The sequence below is a fragment of the Galeopterus variegatus genome, unplaced genomic scaffold (assembly GCF_000696425.1).
Source record: "Galeopterus variegatus unplaced genomic scaffold, G_variegatus-3.0.2 Scaffold172, whole genome shotgun sequence".
Taxonomy (NCBI): Eukaryota; Metazoa; Chordata; class Mammalia; order Dermoptera; family Cynocephalidae; genus Galeopterus; species Galeopterus variegatus.
In genome coordinates this window covers 669,988-684,586 of record NW_007726283.1, presented here as the reverse complement: position 1 = coordinate 684,586, position 14,599 = coordinate 669,988, and the positions used below count along the sequence as shown (strand labels likewise).

The 14,599-nt window shown below is 31.8% G+C and overlaps 1 protein-coding gene across 2 annotated transcripts in view; it reads left to right on the top strand.

Moving 5' to 3' along the window:
- STK17B (serine/threonine kinase 17b) overlaps positions 1 to 14,599 on the top strand; it is a 39,819-nt gene that overhangs the window by 11,475 nt on the left and 13,745 nt on the right. For both annotated transcript variants that reach the window (XM_008563266.1, XM_008563260.1), the window contains exons 2-3: positions 3,713 to 3,878; positions 9,329 to 9,541. In XM_008563266.1, coding sequence (XP_008561488.1) covers positions 3,757 to 3,878; positions 9,329 to 9,541 — 335 coding nt within the window. In that variant the 5' untranslated portion in view covers positions 3,713 to 3,756. The remainder of the gene's footprint in view (positions 1 to 3,712; positions 3,879 to 9,328; positions 9,542 to 14,599) is intronic.

The following is a 14,599-nucleotide window of genomic DNA, read 5'->3' as shown; positions in this document are numbered from 1 at the left end:
ATTTGTGTATTTTTAGCTCCCACCAATAAGTGAGAACATGTGGTATTTCTTTTAAAAACCTGAGCAATAGTGGCTCTTGAACTTTAAGCCGAGTAAACCCTTACTGTGTAAGTAGATACTTTTTGCTGTTGCAAGTCTTTGAGTTTTTGCATTTTAGGTCAAGTCGTATATTCACAGCCATCTTTTTTTTTTTTTTTAACACAAAGAAAGAATTTATTAGTAATCAATAAGTATTAATACTTTTGGGAGGTTTAGAAAATATTTAATCTCATTATGTGATGTGAAGAGAGTCACAGCCATCTTTTTTACCCAAAGACATTTGTTTTTGTTGATTATTAAAGTAGTATCTTCTTAATATAGATAACTTAAACATAGGAAGTTATAAATACTGGTCATGATCACACCACTCAATGATAACCTGTTAACATTGTACCATAGTTTTCCAGTTTTTTCTTCTGTTTGCTTTCATATTTTACCAGAGAATTATCATATTCTATGTAAAGTTTTGTGTCTTCCTTTTTTCACTTAATGAGTTAAAAAATATTTTTTGAAAGCACAATTTTTATCAAATGTATAATATTCTATTATTTATGTGTGTTGTAACTGTTTCCTTATTGTTTATTTTTGGACCTTGGGTTCATTCATTCAATGAGTTTTTGAAATATTTTTTTCACTATTATAAATTATGCTTCATTGAATATAAATCTTTGACTACATCCAAGACCCATATTGACTCGTGAAAATTGAGAGCAGAAAATCCTTATTCATAAAACATAAATTAATTCTCCTAGAGTTCTTATGAATGGATCATTTTGAAGCTGATGCAGTACAGCGTGTAGTAAACATGTTAGAATCTGGATGAGGCAGATGTCTAGAATCAAGAACTCTGTCTCTAAGATGGAATTTGGCATGTTCTTATTTTCATTTCCCAAGGCCTGATTGATGAAAAATGTTGGGAATGTAGCCCAATTGTATCCATGATTCAGGTATATCCCTTCATTCTGTATTTATGTGTTCAATATGAATGTGATCATAAGCATACTTACTCATAGACATTTTAATTTAGGTTTAAAATTCTAAAAGCCCAAAGATGACTGAAAAAATGGATTGAGCATAGAAATTAGCACTCATATTTATTTTTCAAAGAGTAATATGTGACCAATGAAACTTAGTGACATCAGGGCTAAGAAGATACACAATAGTTAATCAAAACAAAATAAAGAGTTTTAAGAGTTGAGTTTAGGCTAACTTGGGGTGACAGTTTTGTATATGGAGATGTACAGCCACTCAGTAATGGCAGGGGACTGCTTAGAGAGTATCCTTGGGTAGAATGTTAATTTATTTTTATGGAACAATTATGACGTACCCTCATGATTAGCACCGTACCAGTGTCTTTTATGTGAGTTCATCATATTTTAATTTTTAATCCTTAGAGTTCTGCAAGATCGATTCTATTAACATCCAATACTTTAGAAGCACCAGAATTGAAGCTTTCCTCACTAGTAATCAGGGAAATGAAAAGTAAATCACAATAAAATTCCATTTCATCTTCATCACACTACAGTAGCCAAAATTAAAAGTCTGAATGGGGTTAGTGATAAGCCCTCCCATCCAGTACTAGTGGGAGTATAAACTGGGGATGGAAAGAAGGAACTCTCTCTGTGATGTTTTATTTTTAATTTAAATGAAATATGGCCAAGTAATAAGATTTAAAAGAGCAAGTGTTTGTTATGGTATTTATATCCCTTCCTATACATTTGAAATATATATTTTTTAATAGCTGTATTGCCACAGACTGGCAGACTTAACAGAAGTTTATTTTCTTATAATTCTGGATGCTAGAAGTCTGAAATTAAGGTGTTTGGAGGATCGGTTTGTTCTGAGGTCTCTCTCCTTAGCTTGTAAATGGCTGTCTTCTACCAGTGTCTTCAGACATGGTTTTTCCTCTGTGTGTGTCTGTGTCCTAATCTCTTCATTTTAAAAGGACATCAGTCACATTGGATTAGGGCCCACCCTAATGACCTAACTTTAACTTTTTCACTTCTTTAAAGGCCCTATATCCAAAAGTGTTCACATTTTAAGATACTGGGGGTTAGGATTTCAACATATGAATTTGGGGGAAAACACAATTCACCCCATAACAGTAGCAAAGTAAAATAATTTAATTAAGGCCTCATAGCTGGTGTGATAGATAAGATGAATTCAGACCTAGGTATGTTTTAGTCCAAGAATTGTTTTCAGAATGCTGCACTGCTACCCTTAGACTCCTAGAGATGTACCCTGAATCTAGTTAGAACTTTGTTTCCCCAAACAAACAAGGGATTTAGAGAAAAGAATTTTACTGACTTGAGAATAAAACCGAGTAGAGAAAATACAGAAACTGAAAATATTGAACTCTAATCATACTGCTTATTTGCTAAGTAGAATATAGTCAGCACTTGGACTTAGGAAGATAAAGAACAGTAGATGTCAAGTAGGAAATAAGAGGAGGAAGAATGTGGCACAGAAGGAACAAAAGCCTAGAGGGTTACAGGAGGGTGCTAGAATAATTACACTTAATCTTTTTATTAGGTTGGCATAGCAGAAAGTTGGAGTATCTTGAAATATATAGTCTGCTATTATTATATAATTCAGTTAATGTGAAATAGTAGTTTGGGTGTTAAAACAATGCATGCACATATAACTAAGTTCCAGATAAATATGAACTTCCGATATAGATTAGAACTCCGCAATAAGGCTTTATGTATGGTCAGTCTCATCCAACAAAATTATTGAGCTCTTCATACATGGCACGCTCTGTGCTAGGTTCTGCCAAAGGAGAGACTATGATCCCTATGAGAGTTTCTGAATTTAGTACTGAAACACAGCCAGCCCATGGAACAAGTTCTATTTCAAGTAGTTATGCACATGTCAGTAATATAGCACACAGTATGTGAATTCACCACCAAATTTCTTTGGCCATATGAAATTAAATTTAAAATCCATAATCATTACCTCATTATGTTAAATTACCTTGTTATGTTAAATTACCTAGTTATGTGAAAGCTGTAACTTTAGAAAATGAGAATTTTAAAATGAAACTCATTACTTGCATTATAATTTTATTATAATTATTTTTTAAGAATTTGGGAGGATTTTTACAGTAGTTTTATTCTGAAATGAAGTCATTAACTTTGTTCGAGTTCCCCAGAGGTGATACCAGTTTGTGTGTGTGCTTTTTTTTTTTTTCACCTTTCACCACCAAATTTCTTTGGCCATATGAAATTAAATTTAAAATCCATAATCATTACCTCATTATGTTAAATTACCTTGTTATGTTAAATTACCTAGTTATGTGAAAGCTGTAACTTTAGAAAATGAGAATTTTAAAATGAAACTCATTACTTGCATTATAATTTTATTATAATTATTTTTTAAGAATTTGGGAGGATTTTTACAGTAGTTTTATTCTGAAATGAAGTCATTAACTTTGTTCGAGTTCCCCAGAGGTGATACCAGTTTGTGTGTGTGCTTTTTTTTTTTTTTCCACCTTGTAGGTAGAACGTGCTCTTGAAATCACCTTCTCTTATTTATTTTTTTTTCTTTTTAGTTGTATCTTATAGCTATATTTGGAGTAGTGTAATGTAATGCACATCCTGCCTGAGATTATTTTTTTTAATTACATTAAAGTTCTATCTTCTATCTTCTCTCTCTCTCTTTTTTTAAAAAATAGGTAAAAATAAGTGACTAAAGAAGCATATTTGGGAGTCATCTAACATGTCAAGAAGAAGATTTGATTGCCGAAGTATTTCAGGCCTGCTAACTACAACTCCTCAAACTCCAGTGAAAATGGAAAACTTCAACAATTTCTATACACTTACATCAAAAGAGCTAGGAAGGTAAGGAAACCTTATGATGTGTATGCTGTTTAAATTCAAATTTTGGATTTCTGTTTCTGTGGTTCTACTGTAAAACTCACTTTGGATCATTATTTAACAATGATTAAAAAGAAATGTCACCATCTTTGTTGCTATTATACAGGGTCTAGTCTTAACTGACTTGAAAATCAAATCTGCAGAGGGTTTAGTGAGTTTATACAGCCCACCTAGCTTCAGAGTCCTGGGAGATCTTCTTATTTGAGACTGTGCGTGTGAAGAGGCAGTTTGCATAGTGGACTGGGAAGTCCAAATCTCAGCTCCACCGTTTACTTAGCTGTGTGACATCTGTTAAATTACTGTACTTCTTACTGCCCTAGTTTCCTCATCTGAAAAGTAGGGATGAAGATAATTCTATGTATCTTATATGGTTGTTTTGAAGATTAAATTAGTTAATATTTGTAAAGTGCTTATTAGTACAGTGCTATATAAGATTTTGTTAAATAAAAAATTTTAAAAATTCCTAGGATATTGTGCTGGGCTAGAAGAGAAATACAGAGATTCTACCCCTCTTCTTTCCTAAATTAAATAAAAAGAATGAACTCATATTTGATAGTATAATTCCGTGTCACAAAAAATGAGTGTTCTGTAAGTAAATTGCTGTATGAATTCTCTTTTGGTTCAAGCAAGGTATAAAATCCCTTAAGGCCAAGGAATGACTTGATATTATGAGACCATTTAGTACTACTATTTTGGTATATATGAAAGCTATAAAAGATATAGCAAGTTACTTAAGTTATATTCAACATCTTTTAAACTTTAAATTAAAGGTGCTTAATGAAGGTTTAGAAGATGGTTGGTCAGTTTATATTTTCAGTTTGATTTTAGTTCTGGAGGTAAATGTTTGGCTTGTGTTAAAATGGTTTACTAAGTCCATGTTTATATTGAGAGATGTTCAGTAAAATAGTATGATTGATTTTTATCTTTGAAAATCTCAATGTGAAAACAAAAAGTGACTGAACCATGAAAAGTAATTCTTTTCTTGGTGGTCTTTTATCTTAAAGGTAGAGGCAAATCCTGGCCTTTTCACTTTGCAGATGTTGGATGCAGCCTTTCTTTTCCACAATAAGGATGATAATTCTTGACTAAGAATTAAATGTAAAAGTACATTTCATAATTCTTGGCATACTAATTTATTTAATTTTACATGCAAAAATTTTGGTGTTTTAATGGTATATTAAAAGGTACAGTTTTAAAAATCTTTGAAATGTTTTTAGGAAATTGTTTACTTCTGAATCTATGACTATTTTCACATTGTAAGAGAGAAGAGTAAGATTTTTCTTTTAGTTGGCTGTATCTCATATTGAATAGTCATAGAATCTTTGCATTGGAAGGACTTAAGAGGTCAGTGGTTTTCTAACACAATTTTTTTATGCAGTGCAGCAATCTTTCCTATAGTTTCCCCAACAAGCTGTTATCCAGCCTCAATTTAATGCTTCAGTGGTGGAAAACTAAAATATGCAAAGCCTGGAACAGTACACACAATAAAAGGCATTCTTTTCTATTCTAAGTTACTATTTTGATGGGTAAATTTACTTACAATTATTACATTAATTTTACACAGTAAGGGAAATTATGGGAGCTAGAAAGTCTATAAAATATTTTTTTCTTTGAGGGTTTTGGAGAAAAACTTTGAAGACAATATTAATAATTCTAAATTGTTTTATAAATGAGGTACCATCACAAGTAACAGTCAAATTCTAAATTGTTTTATAAATGAGGTACCATCACAAGTAACAGTCATAAACTTGAATCAGGTATATGTTTTAACATTTTAGAGTAAAAACTCATGATAGAATTTGATTAAAACAAATTCAGATTGCTAATATCCCATCTTCTAATATCTTCATGAGAGAGACCTAATCAATGTCTTTCTTTGAATTGATATGGGCTAATGAGTCACATGGTAAATATTGATATATTTAATTAGTAGACATTGGTAAATTAGAAATCTTGACTTTTTATCTGCCAAGAACTTGCTTAAAGTTCTTTAAATATTGTTACCAATTTTAAGTTTTAATGTTACCTATACTTTTGTGAAATGGAAATTAGGATCATAATCTTGTTTCTTCCAAGGCTTGCACATTTCGCAGTATATAAACATATGGTTCTAGCATGTGTTGAACTACGAAGTTATCTTTCTAAGTCAACTGTTTTTTATGAAATTTAAGATGTTAATATTCAAAAATTTATTTTCTTCTAGCAAACTAAAGGAAAATATGTAAAAGTTTACAGTTCACTTTTGACTATTCTCAAAAAACTTGCATTGTTCCTGTTTTGTAACATGTTGGGCAAGTTTTTTCCACCCCTCCCCCAACCGAGGCAAAGTTTCATAGGACTTCTGGTGGTTAGAAGGGTGAGGCAGATTCAGAAATAAACGTCAGCTTCCTTTGTGGTTTACCCTCCCCCCCCTTCCTTTCACATTTTATTGTGTATTCTACAATGCAGAAGGGTAACTACTAGGCCTTTTCACTGCTGGGAAGTACAACCTTACCTTTTTAGGGTCTGAATTAAGGATTATTGCTAAGGGTTTTAAGTTTTCTTGAAAGTTTTTATTAAATTTGGTAAAGGAACATAATATATTGAAGATTGCTTTCAATACTTCTAAACTACAACTAGCATTTCAAAATGGAAAACAACTTTTTCCCCCTAAGTCATCTGATTTTTATAGTAAAAATATTTACTTTATTTCACCGTATATAAATGATATATGCATATAATTTTATTGGAATCTCAAGTAAACTTTAAAAAATATGAATGCTCTAAGAACAGATGCAAAATAGCACAGTATATGGTATAGTAAGTGTATAACTTTGGCATTCATTCAAACAATATTTCAGTTTCTATTATATGTTAGTTAGCAAAGTGTGGATTTTCTAATTACTGTAGTAATTAAGACAGATGTAGTCCCTGCCCTCATGGAACTTTTCCTTAGTGGTGAACATTGGTAAATCATTACCAATGTCATTTGGCCACCTTACCTTGGATTAATGAGTATTGTACTTATTTATAAAAGTCTCTCAGGAACACCTGAAGCAGATAAAAAGTGCTATTATTTAATTTTGCTCTTTGTTTCTGAAAGAATTCTGGCTTGTAGACATCATAAAATGATAGCAGAACTAAGTTGTCACAATCGGTACTATAAGTTATATATTAGTACTTTTTCAGATGCACAATTTTCTTGGCTAAATAGTTTCTGTTTTCTATATTTTACAAGGCGAATTTCTTCATAAAACCCAAAATTTCCTTTCTGTTTTAGACAAGCTTTTGCTTCTAAATCTAAGAATTGGCAGAAGTGAGTAAGTTGCACTTTTTAAAAAAACAATTTTAAAGGGAGGAATTATTTTGTAGTGGTCAGAACAAAAAGTTAGAAATTCACATTCCACGGTTTAATTCTTGGCACCCTTATTCCATATATGACCTTTTATGAGTCATTTAATCTTATTCTGACTCAGTTTATCCAGTACAAAATTTACAAAACACCAGTGGTTTGAATGCAAAGGGACCATTTTACTTATTTATGTACTCATTGAAATGCATCAATTTTATTCCTTTTGCATGCAGTGAGAAAATATTTTATAGTTAAAGTTAAACATTCTCAAATCTTAAAACTGCTTTCAAAGGTTCAGGTTTGTACATGCAGATTTATTTAGTTGATGTATATTTTGATATATGTAGAAGGATAAAATTATACATTGGTCACATTTTTTTTTTTTTTTTTTTGCATTACTAGCTATACTTTTTCAGTTTGGTTTCTAGTACTTTTCATTAGCACCAATTTTGAGGAAATTTGGGAAATAAAGAGTAGGAATCTTTGTCATCTTGGCCCTTGGAACTACTAGCAAGTAGGATACAGCCAAGCAATTTGTCCTCCCCGCCCCCTGTCCCACACACCCTAAACACCAAGCGTGTTAAAAACTGTTTTCCTTGCTAGGTGCCTGTTTATGCTGTGTTAGAAGTATATTCTGAGGGGAATTGGAGCAAGAGGAGTTGTGAATCAAAAGTTACCCTCTGAAGATCCGTTATTTATACCTGATCTGTTAGTGCCAGAATAATTTGAATAATTCGAATAATTTTTAGAGAGTAATTTGAACCTTAGGGTAGAGGTTCTTCATTTTGTATCCCCTAGACTCAGGCTTAGAAGGTTTACAGATGGGCTTCAAAATCTGAAAATCCTCTGGAATTGTATGTAAATCTTCCTATTTAAGGGCATGTGTATATTTTTTAAATAGGCATTCAATAGCTTTTATTAGTTTCACAAAATAGTCTTTGACTCAAAATAGCTTTATGTCTCTGTGAACATAAATTTTGGATGACTGTAGACTTATTGCGCACACATATGCCAATAGAAACTAATTTTCGGAGTCTTTTAAAATTTTGACTGAGGTGCTGGGCACTGCTGTTGGAGAGAGCTAAAAATATTTTTAAATGATAAACATGACCTTAATGGGTGTTTGTACATAGCTCTTGATAACCATTATTTATTTTTTTTAGTTGATCGTGAAATGTCTTTGATTTATTTATTTTTTATTTTTATTTATTTATTTTTTTTGTCCTTTTTGAGACCGGCCGCACCGCGCTCAGCCAGTGAGTGCTGTGAGCGCACCGGTCATCCCTATATAGGATCCGAACCCGCGGCGGGAGCGCTACTGCGCTCCCAGCACCACACTCTCCCGAGTGCGCCACGGGCTCGGCCAGTCTTTGAATATTTTGTATAGGACATGTATACTTTAGGTATCTCTTACAAGCTTCATGGACTACTGAGCCTTACTAAGAGATATATTGGACAAATTGTGATAGGAAGTTTCAGAGCTTGTTAAAAGTGCTGAAAGGCAAAATTATTCATTAATAAAAGTAAATAAGTCAGATATCTGTTTTGCATTTATTTGAATTTTTATATAAAAAATTAAAATAAATGAAGAAAAGCTATTTTGAGTAGAGAATTAACATGATGCCCTATGAAGGGTATGGTATTTGGAAATAGACCTAAGATTAAATCTTTACCTTGACCAAGTTACATGTCTTCTCTGAGGTCGGCAGAACAGAATCAGAATTACTATATAGAATTGTTGTGATACTCAGACACAATAATTTCTATCAAGAGTATGACATGGAGTTGTATCTAAATGAGATTGTCTCTCTGCAATGATAATAAATATTAATAGTGAAGAATAAATATAATTTTGTCTTATCCTGTTATTAGTTTGCCATTTACACTTTGACACAATAGCACTATAAATTTTATAAAAGTATATATATAATTTTTGATTCAGTTGAGAGAAGAAAGAGAAGTTCCAATGGCATGAATATTTGAAAGAATCAACTTTAAGTTGGAAATATGCAGTATCTGTAATAAACTAATACTGTTCTCTATGGAAAAATTAAAATCGATTGTCCTTATCTTTCTCCCCCAGAGGAAAATTTGCTGTGGTTAGACAATGTATATCAAAATCTACTGGCCAAGAATATGCTGCAAAGTTTCTAAAAAAGAGAAGGAGAGGACAGGATTGTCGAGCAGAGATTCTCCATGAGATTGCTGTGCTTGAATTGGCAAAGTCCTGTCCCCGTGTGATAAATCTTCATGAGGTCTATGAAAATACAAGCGAAATCATTTTGGTATTGGAATAGTAAGTATACACTTTAATGAATTTAAGTAAATTTGTGGTACCTATTTTAATTAGTAGAATAAGGTGACTTGAAAAGTCAGGATTAAAAATGATTAAAATATTATAAGAAATTCCTAAGATTCCTGTTGATAAAATATTAGATGGACATGATTTATATTCAAGTATTTTCACAAGACTAAATGAACAGCCTCACGCACATACACAAAAGCTAATTAACAGCACAAAACAAATAAAGGACAACACAATGGGGAATGTGGTGAAATGAGTATACATACTTATTCAGTGAGTATATGTACTCACTATTTCATTTTGCTAATGGCGTGGAAATTGATTGAGTTTTTCTGGAAAACAATCTGATGGGAAAATAGGATTGAAATCATTTATATATTTTATCCATCTATTTTGAAAACATCTCAAAAGAAATGACCCAAGGAGAACAGAAAGGTAAAGTACATAAAGGTGTGCCTAATACACATTTAGTATGTGTGATGTGTAAAACACTATGCTGGGAATTGTAGCAAGAAAATATAAAATATATCTCTTGCCACAAGTCAGTGAAAACTTGAAAACACCCAGCTATTCAACAATTCATCATATGGTTGGGGTAGAGGATGGTTAAGGTAACTGTGGTTTGTTAACTAATATATTGATATGTGACTCTTAAATAGTGCCTTCATTGCATGATCATCTGACACATTTATTACAAGTATGTAAAGGTGTGTTTGAACATTTGCAATAATTGGAAGAGATCAGCTAAATTTATGTTTAGTATGCTTTAGGTTCTGATAATTTTTAATACAGTAAATCTGTCTTAAAGAGATATTCTTTTTAATAAAAAATGCAATGATAACTATAGTGATTCTTTTTAGTAGCTAACCTGCATCATTGCCTTTTTAAATTTAAAACTATGTTAATCTTATTTTAGTATTCAGTTATTTTAAGGATGAAGAGGTTTGTTTATATATTTATAAAAAATCAGTGTTTTTGTGCCAGGAAGTAGATTGTCTGGAATCAACTTATAAATGAAACGCTGATGTTGCAAAATGTTAAACTGATAAGCAGTTCATTTAAGAATGAATACTATGTACATTTCCAAGAATACTATATTAAGGCATGTAATAGTACCTTCAAAATAAATTAGAATTGCAGAAAAGGCCAAGGTACTACCAATATGACTTCAGTTTTTGTATATTTTGCAATTATTTTTGTCAAAGATTCTTCAGCTGACCTTTAAAAAGTTATCCACTTATAGGACATCTGCATGTTTGAAATATATAAAAAGTAACATTTTTCAAAAACAGTAATGAATACTAGGTTTGGACGGTGAATTTACACTACGTAGGAACATTGACTACTTTCATAAAGTCCTCTTTTTGGGGTTTATCTAAATACTAACAACAAAATACATCAGAAAGTTTTGACACATTTTATGGATGGACCTTATTCATACTCTGAAAATTGATTCAGGGACCCTAGGCAGTAAGCTAGCAGAACTGCTACTGATCTCTGTACCTCTGGCTGAAATGTAGCAAGCACTCAGCAAATGTTTCATTGGATTAATAAACAGTCATCCCTTGGTATCCATGGGGGATTGGTTCCAGGACCTCCTGTGTATACAAAACTCTGAGAATTCTCAAGTCCCTAGTAAGAATTTGCATAGAACCTATGCATTTCCTCCCATATACTTTAAATCATCTCTAGATGACTTATAGTACCTAACACAATGTAAATGCTATGTGAGTAGTTATACTGTATTGTTTAGGGAATAATGACAAGAAAAAGAAGTCTGTACATGTACAGTACAGACACCATTTTTTTCCCCTGAATATTTTTGATCTGTGGTTGGTTGAATCTACAGATGTGGAACCCATGGAGACAGAGGGCCAACTATATTTAATGTGACCAAGACCTACTAAAATTTATTGGTAGGACTTTGCATTAATTATTATGTCTATTGCTTTTGGGGTGGCATTATTAAATCATATAGTCTCAGTTGAAGATAAATATTTGGTCAGAAAGGTTTAGTTGATTTAATAAGGTGGAATAATTTTTATATAGTGAAAATAAAATGGTGGAACCTTTTATTTTGTTGACTGTTACCAATTTGATTTCCACCTCAAACCATCCCACATACTCATTTTTCTTCCTTGACTTTTTTATTTTACAAAATTTCAAATCTACAGAAAGGTTGGAAAAATAGTATAATTAACACCCTTCACTTTGATTCATCAGTTGTTGAAATTTTGCCACATTTACTGAACGCATTTGGAAGTTGTAAGTATATTTCTCCTTTGCATACTGAAGTATTCATTTTACAGAATAAGTGCACTCTTCTGCATAACCAACACCAGCATCAAACCTAAGAAATTTAACAGTAATTCAGTAGTGTGATCTAATATATAGTCTATATCTAAATTTCTTTGATTGTCTACATACTGTCCTATAGACCTAAGACAAAATTTCTAATATAAAATCTAGTCAAGATTCACATCCTGTATTTTGTTGTTAAACTTCTTTAGTAATTTTGTTTTATTTTTCATGACATTGACTTTTTTGCGGGAAAATCTATATCATTTGTCACATGAAATGACCTGCATTTTGGATGTGTCTGTTTCCTCATGATTATATTTAGGTTAAACATTTTTGTCAAGAAGACAGTGTGGGTGATTATGTGTATTTCTTACTGTATCGTATCAGGTGGCAGTAATGTCAGGCTGTTTCATTATTGGTTGTGTTAAATTTTAACATGGTTAAGGTAGAGGCTGCTATCTCTCCCAATTGTAAAAAAACATTTCCCTTTGTGATTAATGAGTAATCTGTGTAGTGATATTTAGAGACTGTGTGTATTCTCCTCTTTAACAACTTGAATCCAGCGATTTCAGTAACTGTTCATACACTTGCTTGACTTAATTATTATAATGGATGTCAGAAAATGGTGATATCTAATTCTATTATTTCTTCTAAATTTAGTAAGCTGGCATTCCTCTGTAAAGAAGTGCTTCCATCTTTGCCCCCCACCTTTTTAATATCACTAGGATTCATGCTTTTGTTAATTAAACTAACAAATAACATTAATTAAAAATAGCTCATTGTGTTTTAGTTAATGGGTTGTAATCAGTTTCTGCCACTATTTTTTTTTCATGCTCAGATTATCCCAAATTTTTCAGTGGTCCCTTTCAAGCTACTTTGTGTTCTTTTGATATGATCTCTTTAGTGCTTGAGGAGTTGCTTGCTTAATATACCAAGATTTCCAGGGTCATCTTGTATCTTTCCTGTCCCAGACCTGTAATCAACCTTCTCTCCGAGAAGTTCTGGTTCTGTTTAGTGGGGAATGGTATTTAGAAACCAAGATGCGGTGTTGGACATGATCATTTTTCGTAGGTATCATTGTTTTTCTATCATGTTTTCTATCATTGTTTCAAAGGTATCATTGCCTTTTCTAAGAATAGTGTTAAGAAATTATATTTTTTAGAAATCAAGAGTTCATTCTCATAGTTGTGATTCAAGTCCACAACCATTAAGATTCTTTGTCATCTCTCACATTCTAAATTTTTATCTCCGCTTCCCCACAGTGGAGCCCTGATTCTCAACAATACTTACTCATTTGCTTTGTCCAACAATACATATAAAATAGTTTCATAGTTTTCCATACTAGCTGTTTTAAAAGCATATTTGGAGAATTAAATAAAACATATACAAAGCTTTTTCTTAAACTTCTGGAAAGAAAGTATTATCTAATTGGGCATACTAAGTTCTGATGCTGAATTTTGAGCAAACTAAAATTGATTATAAAGAATCCTTATTTTTTGGAGAACACGGGACAAAAACTTTGTCCTAGAAATAGTAAAACTCAAAAAGGAAACTTGCCTTTGCACAGCAGAGACAACTCTGAGATTATATGAGAGAGAAATTATATTTTCTTTTTGTCAAGAAATTACAAAATTTCATCTGTTAAACATCTTTAAGGAAATATTATGGACCCAACAGAAAATGATGAAGACTATAACAGACCACGCAAAATAGAAAGCCTTACCTTCTTAAATGATCTCAATCACCACAGCAGTACATTTTAATGTAATTTTAATAATCAGCACATATGCTGGGCATTTACTATATATAAAGCATGATGCTAAGCACTGTTTGTGTATTCTCATTTGATTCTTAAAACAATCCTCCAAAAAGGGAGAATGGTATTCACATCACATATTCTAGTTTAGAGGTATAGAGAAGAACTGTACTTCCTTTACATTCTAAAATTTCATGAGCTTTGTTTCCACCTTTAGCTTAGGAATATAATTTCAAAAGAGACTCTTAATAAAAAAAAATAAAATAAAACTACTTCATTTTGATCACTAGAGATAAGTACTTATTTTACAAACCTTTTCCGTGGCACATTCTAAAATTTCATGAGCTTTGTTTCCACCTTTAGCTTAGGAATATAATTTCAAAAGAGACTCTTAATAAAAAAAAATATAAAACTACTTCATTTTGATCACTAGAGATAAGTACTTATTTTACAAACCTTTTCCGTGGCTTTGCAAAGCTATGTGACTAGATTTGTATTTTACAGATAATTGAGATATTACTTTGTTTTACTGAAAATCTTGGCTCCCTGGTACTCACAAAAATCCATTATTTTTGATAGAAAAATATTCTGATCGTAATCTTTTATGTTAACTTTATTTTTATTATGTTGTGAGAGTCTTTCTAAAAGATGTTCTCTACTTCCCTACTAATTTTTAAACTGTGCTTCAGAAAGCTATAAAAGACAGATGTAGATCTAGATAGTATGTAGCACATAGGTTTACATGATGGTATAGTTGTCCTAAAGTACTATTATCACATAAACTCACAAACAACACATGTAAACATGCATAGGCAAATGAACACAAACATGCCAAATTTCTAAATTTGTTAGTTTTGATGTCTCTTCAAGGAGCAAACTCTTATAGAGAGAGAAAGAGCAGAAGTACCCTGAATGTACCTTTCAATGGTAATGATTAGATGGCTTTTCTGACTGTAGAGACATTTGTTCTTTTTTGTAGTCACTGCTCTGCG